Genomic DNA, 13,805 nt, shown 5'->3' on the forward strand with positions numbered 1-13,805 from the left:
GTACTGAACACAGTACTCCAACTGCAGCCGGACCAAAGTCGCATAGAGGGGGAGTATCACCTCTCTGGACTGGCTTGAGATGCACCTTTGGATGCATGACAAAGTATGGCTATAGTTATCCAGGCTAGAAAGAAATTGGGAAGTGCACATTATGACCAATCTTAGAATCTGATGCTCTTTGCTGTGTTCTGTATGTCTCAGCAATTTCACCTCAGAATATGTAGAGAAGTGTATATGCAGGGCTTTAATCTTCCCTTCCCATTAAATTACCAGGAAAAGCACATAAGGACTTAAGCCTTCCAAAGCCTCACAACCTTGAGGACAGGCAGGCGGACCTAATTTCACACTTCCCTCTAAAACATTCTACCTGTAGGCCAAGACCACTTTTATTAGAGTCCAGGACACTCATGCTTGTGTTGATTCTGTCAATAGTGTCTATCAAGAGATCTGTGCCAAGTCTTTCACATAACATTGTTGGATAATTCAAGTTTCCAGCATGTGCTATTTAAGGGCGTTTGTACACATGCTTGTGCCATAGCACCAGGTACTTTCAAAAGTGCCCAGCGCTGTGATGCATACAATTCTATAGGCAGCGAAATGCACGTTGGCATGCAGAAAATGGTGGTGGCACACTTCTGAACTGAAACACGTCGTAGATGTTTTATTTCAGAAGTGTGCTGCTGCCTTTTTCTGTGCGCTGACCCACATTTTGCCACTTATACAACTGCATGCAAAGCAGCACAGTGCGCATCAGTTTGCATGTGGAGCAGACTCGATTAATTGAGTCTCCTCCAACCCGCTGGATCTCCAGCGTGTTGTGGGACGAAATGATGTGCATAAATGTCCTAAGGTTCCAATGATATAAACCAGTCCCTGTGCCTGTAGCTCCTTCTCTGGCATCTACCCTCTCATCAAGTTCTAAAGCTGTTTCCAAAGGAACTTGTCTGCCTGTGGAGACAGAAGCATCTTTTAGTATGGCCTAGTAAGGTTCTGAAGTTCTTCGTTACTGATATTGGCACCAGATCACTGAGACTATTTTAGCCTTTTTACCAGATCTCAAATTTCTGACTCCTGGAAGTTGTTTTTAGGGTGTCTTCAAGCTACTGATGTGATCTTATTGTGGGTGTCCCTTCAGTCACAACTGGAGGCAGCACAGTCCAAATCTCCCCTGTTAGTACATCTAGGTTTCAAGGGAATGCCCCATTGACTGCATCTTTACATAAATTTTGCATCCATGCTGATCTGATGCCTACACCAATGTTTACAGACGACAGTACAAGTGTTTACATTGATTTGAAGAAATGGTATGTCAAGAATATCACTTGACAGTATGATCTCTGGACAATTTCAAGCATTTCAGGAGTTGCTTGGAAGGATAGTCACTTTACAGCTTACAATTAGGACTTTTGCAGTGGAATGAATAAATGGACCTTGGTGACTATCCTTGAGTGTAGACTGAGGTAACAGTTTTACCTTTAACTGCTTATACCTGTATTACTTGATATGACATAGTTGTAACGTTTGCATGGATCTATAGCAATGCAGCCATAACAAAGCCATTTTAATTTTAACTTTCATTCAGAATTAAAATTAAGGTATTTAGCTAACTAGGTTTAGCTACAGGATCATGCAGCTATAACAGTTATATTGTAACAGTTGATGTGCACTCCTTAGTGGTTACTCCATCTCCCCTTTTAAAGTGGTTAAAAAGGTATGTTTGTCCATAGCCCATGTTAGGGGTTGGTGACCTGGCAAAGGATATTTAGCTGATTTGGTTTTATTTTCCCTGTTCTTCAAGAAAAGAGCATATAGTCTCCCCTATGTTTGTTTTTGTCAGCTGCATCCTGCTCCAAACTTTTTGGGAATGTCTACTGTTCAGAACAGATATAAGTAGGCTGGGCCTTTGCTTTCCACTCTAGCTGACAATTTAAGGGGAGAAACTGACATCCTTAACTGTAAGGAAGAGTCCACAGTTCCTCCAAAGGAGGACAATGGCCAGTTAGAACTTTACAGCTGTCCTTTATGGGGTGTCCATCTTGACTTCCTTCCCAACAAATCAACAATAGACACCTAAAGCATTACTTACCAACCACCCTGAAAGCTCTGTAAAATGCCTCAAACGTATTGATCTGTGGTTTCTGGAGTAACCCTGCACCGAGATTTTTTTACTTTACTACTCCAGCCTAACATCAGTAGCTCAGAGAAAGATGTAAGACTTATCTTTCACGGACAAGGGCTGTTTCATTGAGAGAACTGATGAAATGCTAGAGAAAGTAAGTACAGGAAACCCTTGCTATTCGCAGGTTCGGCATTCACAGTTTAAAATATTCACGAATGCCAAACCTGCATTTTAAATGCACTGTATACACTTACAGGAGGTCCTCAGGAGCTCTGCGCTTGCTGCTGCCGGGCTTCCACCACTGTGCGTGCCCCCCCCCCCCCCTGGGGGCACTGTATTCATGAATGCAGGCTGCATTCATAAACACAATGCCTTATTTGCGGATTTCGCTGTTCACAGGGGATCTGAGAATGTATCACCCACGAATGGCGAGGGTCGCTTGTATTATGGCCACAGCTAGATCCTTGGGGTCTTCCAGATCTTTCTCAGGTCTCAAACTCCTCTCAGTCCTTTGTCATCTGATCCAGTCCTCAAGTTACAATGGAAGGGTGGAGTCATAACTTGTGAGCTGTTCTTTTCTACTGAAATTGTAATCCTTTCCTAAATTGGCCTGCAGGAAAAGGATGGTCTCAGCCAAAAACAAAAACTTCAGTCTCTCATTTTTGTACCCATCTTCTGCCTCTAAGCAGCAAGTTTGAGGAAAACTTCAGAGCTTGTATACGGTCCTATGGGTATCTCCCAAGTGACCATGGTGGCAGCTTGCTTTTAATGCCAAGACGTACCATATGTACCTGAATAGAAGATGACCTTGATAATAAGATAACCCCCCAGTAATTAGATTCTATTATGGGAAATTTATAAAATATCTATAATCTTCCAAGTATAGAGTCTAATTATTGGAGGTTTGCCTTTGAATTTGTCCCTCTGCCACTGCTACAGCAAGGAAAATAATCTTGGGGATCAGGTAACCTTTTGCTCCCTACTTCCCCACAACTTTTTACCCTGGCAGCCCCTTCCCCATCCCCTTAGTGTCAGACCCTGCTCTCCCTAAGCATGTGGAAGTGAGGAGCAAATTTGAAAACAATAACTTTGAAATTTAACATTGTTGTAGCAATTTGCATATAGTATGCATAGACTTAATTAATCCAGAATTGGTTTGTGGTACCTTTTTTTAAACTGCTGCAAGCTTTACCACAGGTTTTGTTCTTTTGGTTTTTAATTTTAATCGAGACCAAATCGGTTCTAAAATTCAACTGAGCAGAGCCCTGTCAGTCTAGGGCTTTGGGTATTCCCCAAGTCCAGGCAGGCATCTTATGTGCAAGACTCGGGCCCAGAGGCCTTGGGTTTCTTTCATATGCCCCCAGTCTTGACTTGAAAAAGAGTTGGTGGGGAGGGGGAATTGCACTTAATGGGCACTACCATATGTCTTATTCATATGGCTGTCCCAGCCTGTTCTTGTGGCAGGTCCCAGTCAGTACTGAAAGCCTGATCGATATCTTGAAGGCAGGGAAAGGGACTGAATGATTGTTTAGGGTGTAAGGAGTGGAGGAGGGAGAACCCAAGCTCAGAAAAAAAAGGCAAGTAGCCATGAGGTGGAAAGAGAAATGAAGAGTGGGAAAGAAGGGCAAGAGATGGATGGAGAGCAGACAAAGGTGGAGAAGTGGAGACAGAAGTCAGTGAAAGGGAGAGTGGGAAGACAGCAAAAGTGGTGATAACCAGAGCAACAAAAGGAGTGACAATGACAGAGGGAAGGTGGGAGCAGGAGACAGAGTTCAGGCAGCAGGACAAGGGACATCAGGCAAGAAGCAGAGAATGACCGAGGTATGACAACATGTTGGCCCACTGGGAGTGACACAGCAGGAAGACGTGGAAAATTAAACAAGAGGTGGCAGAGGATCAGCGACTGCGGATAAAGGCAATGTTAGTTGGCAGTGGGACAGAGATGGGGATGACAGTGTGACTTTCTGAAAAAGGTACTGTTTGAGAAATTGGAAGTGCAGATGAAGCACTTCACCAGCCTGATCACATTCCAAAACTGAAAGACCTGGGAATTTACCTACTGGCACACAGAAGGGTATGAAAATTTCTGGAAGGGATATGCAGAAGAAAGCAAGAGGAAAGAATTAGAATAAAAAAGCAAAAAAGCTTGTTCATAGGAGAAAAGTCAAGGGAGAAGGTGATTGTAGTACAAATGCATACAAATTTATTAGAGGCAGAAGATATAGAGAGGTGGATGGAACAGTACGTTCAAAGAATAATGTGGGCAGAGAAAGCACAGAATAAATTTGGTATCTGGATGGGGGGGCATGGTGGGTACATGGAGTGTTAAACGTGAATGAGTGGCGCCTAGGTGGGGTGCAGCACCTTCTGTCTGTGATCCAGCTGGAACCACATCGAGGATTTATAATGTACTATGGGCAACCAAAGCAGTGCAGCAGATGTGGAAAGGAGTGGCACCTGTCTTCACACTCCCCCCACATAGTGTGTTTCAGGTATGAAGTGAAGGGGCATAGTGTAGCAGAGTGCCAGGAGTCCCTAAAATGCACTAGCCCTGGATGGGTGGGTCACTTGCTACAGGTGTCCCAATACCTATGCAAATAAGGTCAGACTCCCTGAGGCGAACAGCATGAATCAGAAAGGTATGGTGGAAGAGAAGAGGGTGAGAGTGAGGTAGAAATGGTGGAAGAGACCCTGCAGGAGGGAGGAACTGAGGAAGAGGGGAGAGAGACATCTGTAATGGGCTGAAAATCAGGAAAAAGAAACCTGATAAAGAGGAAGGAGCATCAGGGGTCAGAGCCAGAGAGCAGCTTCCCACCATTAATACCCTTGGGCTCCAGCCCAGAGTGGAGAGCAGGAGGCAGGAAACGACAGGAATGTGGGGAAGTGAAAGGCTTCCTGAGTGTATAGTAATTTTATTATTCAAGAAAGGGGAGAAAAAGCTTCTGAAGAACTGGAGATTGATTAAGTTGCTAAATACAGACTGCAAATTGTTGTCAAAGATATGGTGGCTTTGAGAATTTGGAAAAACCTGAAAAAGTAATACATGAAGATTAAATCCGTGTAGCCCCAGGCAGGAGAATTTCTGACTTGATTTGGCTGAAAAGTGATGCGCTAACAGGAGAGAGTTCAGGAGAGTAAATTAAATATGGCAGTAGCAAATTTGGTTCTGAAGAAAGCATACAATAGAGTGGATCATGATTTTTTTATTTGAAGTGTTAAGGAAAATGGCTTTCCCAGAGAAATTGATGGATAGATAATAAGACGGTTATATAGAGAGATGGAAAGTCAAGTGCTAATAAATGGACATCTGAGCAGAACCATTAAAATCCAAACAGGGATAAGATGGGGTGCCCATGATCACCAATATTGTTCATGTGTGCAGTGGAGCTGCTGGCACAAAGAATAAGAAAAGATAAAATCGTAAGTGGGGTAATGATACCAGGGAGAGGTAAAGTTTGCACTCCGTATGGATGACATCAGTGTAGTGGTTAGGAGAGAAATTATCAATTGAAAGGGTACTAAAACGTACAGTGGAGTATGATGAAGTAACTGGGGCTAAATTAATACGAAAAGCACTATAATGGAAGTGGGAAACTGGAAGGACATAGAAAAGCTTGGACTACAAGTACTGGAGTAAGACATCAGAGTTTTAGGGATCCCAATCAAGGCAGAAGGGAAAAGAAATAAAGCAGGGGAAAAGGTGAAAGCAAGAGTGTGATGGGTATTATGGTTGTGGATGGGAAGGGCTGTCTTTTGCTAGAAAAGTGGTGAGTTAAGATCGTGTTGCTGCCAATCGTTCTGTGCACCACAACTGTTTTTCTACTGTCATGGCAGCAGTTAGTGAAAGAACAAAGGAGAATATGTTTGTTCTTTTGGAAAGCAAAAAGAGGCTAGCCAGAATGGAACTGGATAAAGCAAGAGAGATTTGGGGGCAGGGGGGAGGAAATGCTGGATGTAGGGCTCTTCATTTATGCACACTGCATGAGTGCAGTGTGCAAAGCAGCAACAGAGGGAGGGAAAGCAAATTGCTTTAGCTGCTTTATGGCAGGTGCAATCTTGAAAAGATGGGGAATGTATGGGGGCTCTTGGAAGAAGCCATGGGTGTGGCAACCTCTCATTTATTACATAAGAATAAAAAGTTTCATAAAGGCATACAGAATAGGAGAGGTGGGGCTGGAGGTCCTGAAAGATTGCTAGAGGCTGACAAAAATTGAGAGACAGGATGGCATTGGTGGGGACCTTACAGAAGGACAAGTGAAGGTGTGGATGGAGGTGGCTGATAGAGGAGAGAAAGGGGAACATGCTGATTTAGACGAAATATCTTGCTGGTGAGGGAGGTGCAATGTAGATAGAGCTTGGCAAGAACAACAAAGTGTCCAAGGGAGAGGTGCGGGGATGAAGAAATGGTGGGACATGTTTTGGGACCATACATATGCAAAGGTCATGTGGAAAAGTATGTCACTTTTTTTGTGTGTGGGTGTCACAAAAATAAGCCAGTTCTTTACACAAGAAATGGTATTGTATGTGCTCAGACCAAAGAGGCCTGAGGAAACCATGTTAAGGGCACTGTGTTAGTGTTAAAAACAGTGTATGGAAAATAAGAAACTTCTGGGTTTTTAAGGGGTTGGCTTTCACTGAAAGAGAATGCTTGAAATGAGGCAGCATGAGCTGAAATACTACATCAGTCAGGACAAGGAAAAGAGGCAAAGAAGCGGTAGAGAAAAAAGGTCTTGACACTTATTTTGCTGAACCAACAGAGAGGACAGATGGGAGGGGCAGAGGGTTTCAGGTCGTTTCTATGGTGTTTTTTTTGTGGGGGGAGGTGGGTTTTTTTGTTTTTTAGAAGGACGTTAATTGGTATTCATGGAGTTCTGTATGAAGAAATAGAGTTCAGTAAGGATTTTTGTGGGAAGTTGATGCATGTTGTTTAAGGGTTTACTATGTGTAGTTGTGTGTTTGATATGTAGTTTTGCAATATGAAAGCTTGGTAAAACAAGGATGCTCAATATGTGACGCTTTGTAAGTGTAGAGTGGTGTGTGTGTGTGTGTGTGTGTGTGTGTGTGTGTGTGTGTGTGTGTTTAATAACATGTAAAAAAAAAAATGGGGGGTTCCCATAAGCCTATTTGCCCAATGGGGGCCTTGAGTTTTATAGTTAAGCTCAGTGTTGGCTTTGTTTAATTAGCTTCATAGTTGGTGTCCATTGCTGAACACATGCTGCTTTTGGCAGTAGTTTAATGATAAAGAATGTAGTTAGGGAGATTTTATTGTACACAATTATAAGACTAGGGGCACATCTTCCCCATACCAATTGTGGGGGTGGGGGCGGAACCTCATCTTGTATTCCCATAAGTGCGGTAACATGTATTTACCTGTGTTTGGCTGACATGTTGATAAAAGCCAAATGAGAGCTGGAATTGACCGTAGCCTATTTCAGTCACTGGGCTTTCAAATTAACTGGAAGAAATTATTTCCAACTCCTTCAGGGGATGAGATCTATGGATACAGGGCTAGATTCATCATGCATTCCTTCTGAAAACAGGTTCCTTTAGATACCAAAGGCAGTTTCCATTTACATAGCCATTTCAGTTTAAAGCGCTGCCAAAAAGCTCCCTCCAGATTAGTTTAATTGAGACTTATACCCCTCCATTAGAATTGGGAGTTTGACTCTTGTTGTCTTTCACTAACCATGTCATATTAGGACAAAGACTAAATGATTCAGTTCCAATCCATGCTCCCTCTAACTTTTTTCCTCTGGCATTTTTGGTGGATTATTTTCACAGAAAACTGATAGGGTTTGTTGTTTTTTCTCATTAAGTAAAAAATAATAAAGGATTCCCTCTGTGTGAAAGGGACTGAATTTTCTTTCTCTGCCAACTAAGAAAAATAGAAAGGTCTTGTCAATACTTCATATTAGACACATCTGCATTCAAAAGTTTAGGTCTGGAAAAGTTCATGCAATGAGATTCCCCTTTCCTGGTAAAAGGGAAATCTCTTTCCCAAATTTCCCAAATCACTTTCCCAAATTAACACAATTTGTCCATATTTAGAAGCAGGCATTCAACCTTGCTTTTCTCTTCATTTGCAAAATCTGTTGGTTTTATTCTATTCCCATTAAAAAACCCTTGTTTAGGCCCTTTTAGTTTCCTGCCTTGTTCACTGTAATCTTTCTCTTAGGCCTGCTGAATTCACATTTTACTACTTCCTCATTCAGTCTAAAATATAGCTGCAAATGTCATCTATTTTTGTCCACATATCTAAGTATGTCCAATTTATTTTCAGATCCCATAGCTGTTTTCTCCATTCCGATATCAATTTAAGCTCCTTGTCCTTTGCTTCAAGTCCATTTTCTTTTCTTTTTAACTCATTTTTATTGTACTACCAGCACAACAAATCAGAAGCTATGGTCTGTTGAACTGCAGAAGACGATATCAAGAGATAACAAGTATGTGCTACTGGCTTCTGAGCAGTTAGTGGGCGTCTGTCTCTTTGTGTTCATCAGACCCCATCATGCTCCTTTTATCAGGTGAGTGAACAGACCGTTGTGTTTCAAGTTTTTTATGTCTTTCAGATTTGTTTTATGTTGCAAGCTTGTTTCTGACATGACTGTGCTGAAAAATATGTATAGTTTCTTAAAAGCTGTTGCATTTCCTATCAAAGAATTTCCTGAAATGCTATAATTTTGTTCACCTGTGAGATCTGAAAGGTCTTAATTATCTGTGTCTTATCTCCTCAGAAAAATTGGTATTTCTGAATGAGTTAGTATAAATTTTTCTATACAGTTATGTTGTTTCACCCTGTCATCATGTTGTGCTTTTGCAAAAGGTAATTTAATCCATAGTTGGCTCTTTTTGCGTGTTACTGAGAGTTGCGGAAGATTTGTCATTATTTTAAAGGTTCAATAATAAATATTCAATTTTTTTTAAAGGGATGTTGCTGTTGATACTGTAAAGACTGGTATGGGAGGAGCTACTGGCAATAAAGGTGCAGTAGCAATTCGAATGTTGTTTCATACATCCAGTCTTTGCTTTGTCTGCAGTCACTTTGCTGCAGGGCAGTCACAAGTTAAAGAGAGAAATGAAGACTTCATAGAAATAGCTCGAAAGCTCAGTTTCCCAATGGTAAGCAGCAATCCTCTCCAGATTCCATAATACAAAAAAATTAAAACCTCAGGGTAGTTGCTGAAAGTGTGTGATGCTTTTGATTTTTAGGACAAGTCTAAGACACAGATTTTCCAGCATTGCTCATGAAACTTTTTAACACCCAATTCTGCAGTTTGCTTTTATAAAGACATATCAAATGCAGAAGTTAGTATTTGAAAAATGTTACCACCTTATAAGAAATGCGCGTTTTAAGTCTAAATCCAAGCCCCTTTAAATTATGTTCATTTATTATACCTATGCCTACTGTCTTGATATGCTTCCCATACACAAACTGGCCTTTATTTTTTTCTGTGCCACTATATAAGAGGGAGATGATCCTTTACTTTTGATTCCTTAGTTCTTTGTTTTATTACTTTGTAATACCTGTAGTCAGATGTTAGTTCTTCTCAACTGACAATTGCAAAGACCCAAGTCAGGTTTCAAAAAAATTAAATACAATTAGGTTGGCAAATGAGGGGAGTAGAGAAATCAAACCAGAAAATCAAAATGCTAATCTTGCAAAGGCCTTACAATTTATTACAGAATCTTTTTAACACCTGAAAACCTTTCATAATTGAAAATACTTAATTCTAACTGAATAACAAAGCATTCCGTTGCTCAGCTTGCCTAGTTGGTGATCTGCAAGGTCCCAAGGGAGTGTCTTCACTCCCCTGAAAAAAAGCCCTTTTGTAATTTGGATGACATGGTTCTCATTACAGCACCTTCTAAAACCAGAGCAGAATGGTAAGAACTGTTAGATTCCAGTTCAGATGACCTGCAAACTAAATAAGAGTGTCATTTCATGGAAGATTTTTCCTTTTGTGCATATGAGACCCTACTTCCAGTTCTTATGTACACACTACAATCCAGATGAGCAGTAACCACAACTGTGTACTTCATCAACCCTCCCTAGGATTTCTATTCAGATAGAAAATATATGGACTTTACAGCTGAAAAGGCTTGTGAGTTTTACTTCTGCATTTAGAAGTTGTAGATTTGTCACTACATTGACTTGAATTTCATTGTGTCTGTTTTTCTTACAGGGAAGAATGCTCTTTTCCCATGATTATATATTTTGGTGTGGTGATTTTAACTATCGTATAGATCTTCCTAATGAGGAAGTAAAAGACCTAATTCGGCAACAGAACTGGGATTCCCTTCTTGCAGGAGATCAACTTGTGAATCAAAAAAATTCTGGGCAGGTGATTTGGGGGGGGTGTTGCATCTACACATACTTTATTTTACAAATTCTTTCTTTCTTACTAAAGCTAGCTTATTGAGGGAGTTTGTACAAGTTTGTGTCGGCATTATTAATTTATCACTTTTGTCCAGGCCCTAGTCTGCTGGGGTGGAGCTGCAAAACTCAGGAGGGTACTTGTTGTTCTGAATAAATTTTTGTTTTGCAGCTACAATGACTTAACTGTAAAACTAAAGCTTTAGTATACTTTATAAAAGAGGGAAATTGTATTTGATTTCAGTATTAGGGCATATTAAAAAATAGGTAAGGCGTGTCAAACTTAATTGGTTCCAACACACTGGATTTTTCAGAGCATTTTTCGTACTACTGCCACTTAATACATTCAAATTGCTGTGCTAACAGAATGAATGTCTTTATAAACCAGTTTGTGGTTTATGAACCACAAATTATGACATTATTATTTGAGAGGAAAGGGGGGAGGGGAGGGTTGTGGCCGAAAAGAGGCTTCTAATTTTAGCTGTCTTCTGGTTTTTAATGATGACATGCTAATTGGGAATTTAATTGTCAAATGATTTAAAAAAAAAAATCCTAATTAATCGTGAGATTAAAAAACTTGTGATTAATTGCAATTTTAATCATGCAGTTAAACAATAGAATCCCAATTTATTATAAATATTTTTGGGTGCTTTTTCTGTATTTTCAAATGCATTGATTTCAGTTACAACTCAGTGTCATAAGAACAGAGTAGAACAGGGCTAATTTCTGCCTAGTGATTTCAGTACAGTAAGTGAAAAGGGTCAAAACTAGAATTACCATGTTTCCAGTTCCACAAAAGAGGACACCTGTTGGGGGCACACCTTACTCCCAACCCACAGTCCCCTGTTCCCCTCCAGCAGCGTCTCCTGGGGCTGCCTGGCCCTCGCAAGTACAGGCACCAGCCCCTGTGCCATCGGCCTGGCCACAGAGCTCCTCACTGCCCTGCTGCAGGCCAGGCATCCAGGTAGCTTGACCCTGCCTGGCTGCTTGCTGGCCACATGTATGTGCAGCCAGGCAGCAGCAAGGGGGATCAGGCTGCTTGTCCCCCAGCATGCGCAGCCGAGCAGCAGCGATTTAACACGTGTAAAAAAAAATTAACGTGTTAATTGGTTTTTGTATTAATTGCACTTGTTAATGGCGATTAATTGACAAATCTAATTTAATCATATTTTTTCTATTTTAAAAGTATCATCAAAGAAGAATAATACTAGAACTTAAAAATCTTTTCCTGTTTTTTTTCATTCTATTGATTGACTTGGTTTTATGTATCAGCAGCACTGTATTTATAAATAGTGCTTTCCAGACCGTAGTGCAGCATTCTTTTTCTGTTTGTGTGGATCTTTCATACAACTACAGGGGAGATGACATCTTTTCTCATAGAAAAACATGGGGGGAGGGTGAAATGGCACAAACACCAAAAAAATCTAGTAGCCATTGAAACTTCTGACATTTTTTCTTTCTTTTTCTTTCAATTAACATAATTTCAAGATTTTGTTTTCTTCAAAACAAGCAAGATAACCTGATATTTGAGCAGCCTTTGTCTTAAAGGATTGGAATTACATTTAGATTTTCTAGAATTAGTGGAATCTTAAGAACTACCAATATAAACCCAAGTTCAGACTACTGATTGACTTTGAGTTCTTGCCTACCTGTGTACACTTTACACTTCACTAGTCAGAAAACTTCTCTCTCTTTTAAAGAACTGTTAGCCTTGCCTGTTAGCCTTGCCTTAGGAACTTTTGAAATTCTCCCCCTTAAAGGATTTAGTCATTTTCAGTGGCAACTGAATTCTACAGGAACTCTTGACAGACTTTCACATTTTTCTTTGGCAGACATGTTGATTACTATAGATTAAGAAAAGAGTGAAAGTTATCCTTTGTATTTGCTGTATTTCTGCTCTCCTTTCTAGTTTCCTTTTTAAAACCTTCATTTAAGAAGTCACTTAACTTGTGTTTATATTAATGAATTGGGAGATATCTTTCATCAAAGCCTGATGGAATGCAGTTTCTTTCTATGCCCAGTGCATATGCCATAATGTTTCTACTCAGAATTATAGATTAGTCTATTTCAATATTGGTCTGGTTCTGTATCTACTATTATACAATGGCTGATATAGGACAAATTCAGAAAGTAGAATTTAAAGGATGAGGTCATGTTGCCAATTAGTAGGGTCTTTTGAGAAAGAGAGAGTATATATGCATGCACCATTGTTCCATCTTCAGGTGAAAGCAGAATTTTGATTAGTTTCAAGATATTTTCTGCTTCTGATTTGTGTGTTGTTAGTTATGACTCAATTTCTTTTCTTATTCAGATCTTCAGAGGATTTTTAGAGGGAAAAATAAATTTTGCTCCTACCTACAAATATGACTTGTTTTCTGATGACTATGACACCAGTGAAAAATGTCGCACACCAGCGTGGACAGATCGCATTCTTTGGAGGAGAAGAAAATGGCCTTTTGACCGATCAGGTTTGAGAGTTTACTGAGTTCTGTATCATTTCAAGTGACTTAATGTTATTATCTTGACAATGTATAATCCCCAAGATATTAGATTTTTTTTTCCTTACTGTTGAAACAGCATTGAAAAATACAACTTGTTCACCTTATTAGCTGACTTCAACAGAGAATATAGTCCTCGTTCTTCTTTGTATATATGTCTTGATCATTTTTGATGTGTACCTAGGGACCTACCTAAACCATGGAAGCTGCCTCCATTTTTTGCACTTCCAGCACGGTGTCCAGTGCCATTTTTTGCAGCACAGCGTGGCAGGCCCCCCCATGCCTTTGGTAAAGGGCTCTTGGAAATCCCTGTCCTCCCCGGAGATTGACAGATGGCTACCTGTCAATCTCCAGGGTGGGGCAGGACTTTCAGGGCCCCTCGGCCAATCTCTCTGCCCCCCCAACCCCATGCCCCCAGGACTTCCCATGGTTTTCTGTTTGCAGCAGCTTCCCGCTGCTACTTGCTGCCATTTTTGCGTTTTATCGTGGGAGTCAGGATTTTTCACACGGGACCTATCAAATAAACGGCTTCCACAAAAATTGTATAATTGCAAATTTGGCAGGTCCCTAACCATAGCAGTTGCCAAAGGTGTTGTAACTGACATTTGAGTATTTAAAAACCCTCCAATTTCCCTCATCTTGTTCAGTTTCTTTTACCATCCAGATTTTTAGCATGTTCTTGCAGTCATTCTTTTTGTTTTCTTAAATATTTATTTTAGCTGAAGACCTGGATCTTCTAAATGCCAGTTTTCAGGATGACAGTAGTATTCCTTACACATGGACCCCTGGCACTTTGTTGCACTATGGAAGAGCG

General features: G+C 40.5%; 1 protein-coding gene across 1 annotated transcript in view; it reads left to right on the forward strand.

Moving 5' to 3' along the window:
* The window catches only part of SYNJ1 (synaptojanin 1), a 105,321-nt gene that overhangs the window by 53,934 nt on the left and 37,582 nt on the right, over positions 1-13,805 (forward strand). Inside the window, exons 15-19 of the mRNA XM_025214404.1 lie at positions 8,503-8,643; positions 9,046-9,238; positions 10,303-10,461; positions 12,805-12,961; positions 13,711-13,805. The exon at positions 13,711-13,805 is cut by the window's right edge and continues 71 nt beyond it. Coding sequence (XP_025070189.1) covers positions 8,503-8,643; positions 9,046-9,238; positions 10,303-10,461; positions 12,805-12,961; positions 13,711-13,805 — 745 coding nt within the window. The remainder of the gene's footprint in view (positions 1-8,502; positions 8,644-9,045; positions 9,239-10,302; positions 10,462-12,804; positions 12,962-13,710) is intronic.

The sequence above is a fragment of the Alligator sinensis genome, unplaced genomic scaffold (genome assembly GCF_000455745.1).
Source record: "Alligator sinensis unplaced genomic scaffold, ASM45574v1 scaffold996_1, whole genome shotgun sequence".
Classification (NCBI taxonomy): domain Eukaryota; kingdom Metazoa; phylum Chordata; order Crocodylia; family Alligatoridae; genus Alligator; species Alligator sinensis.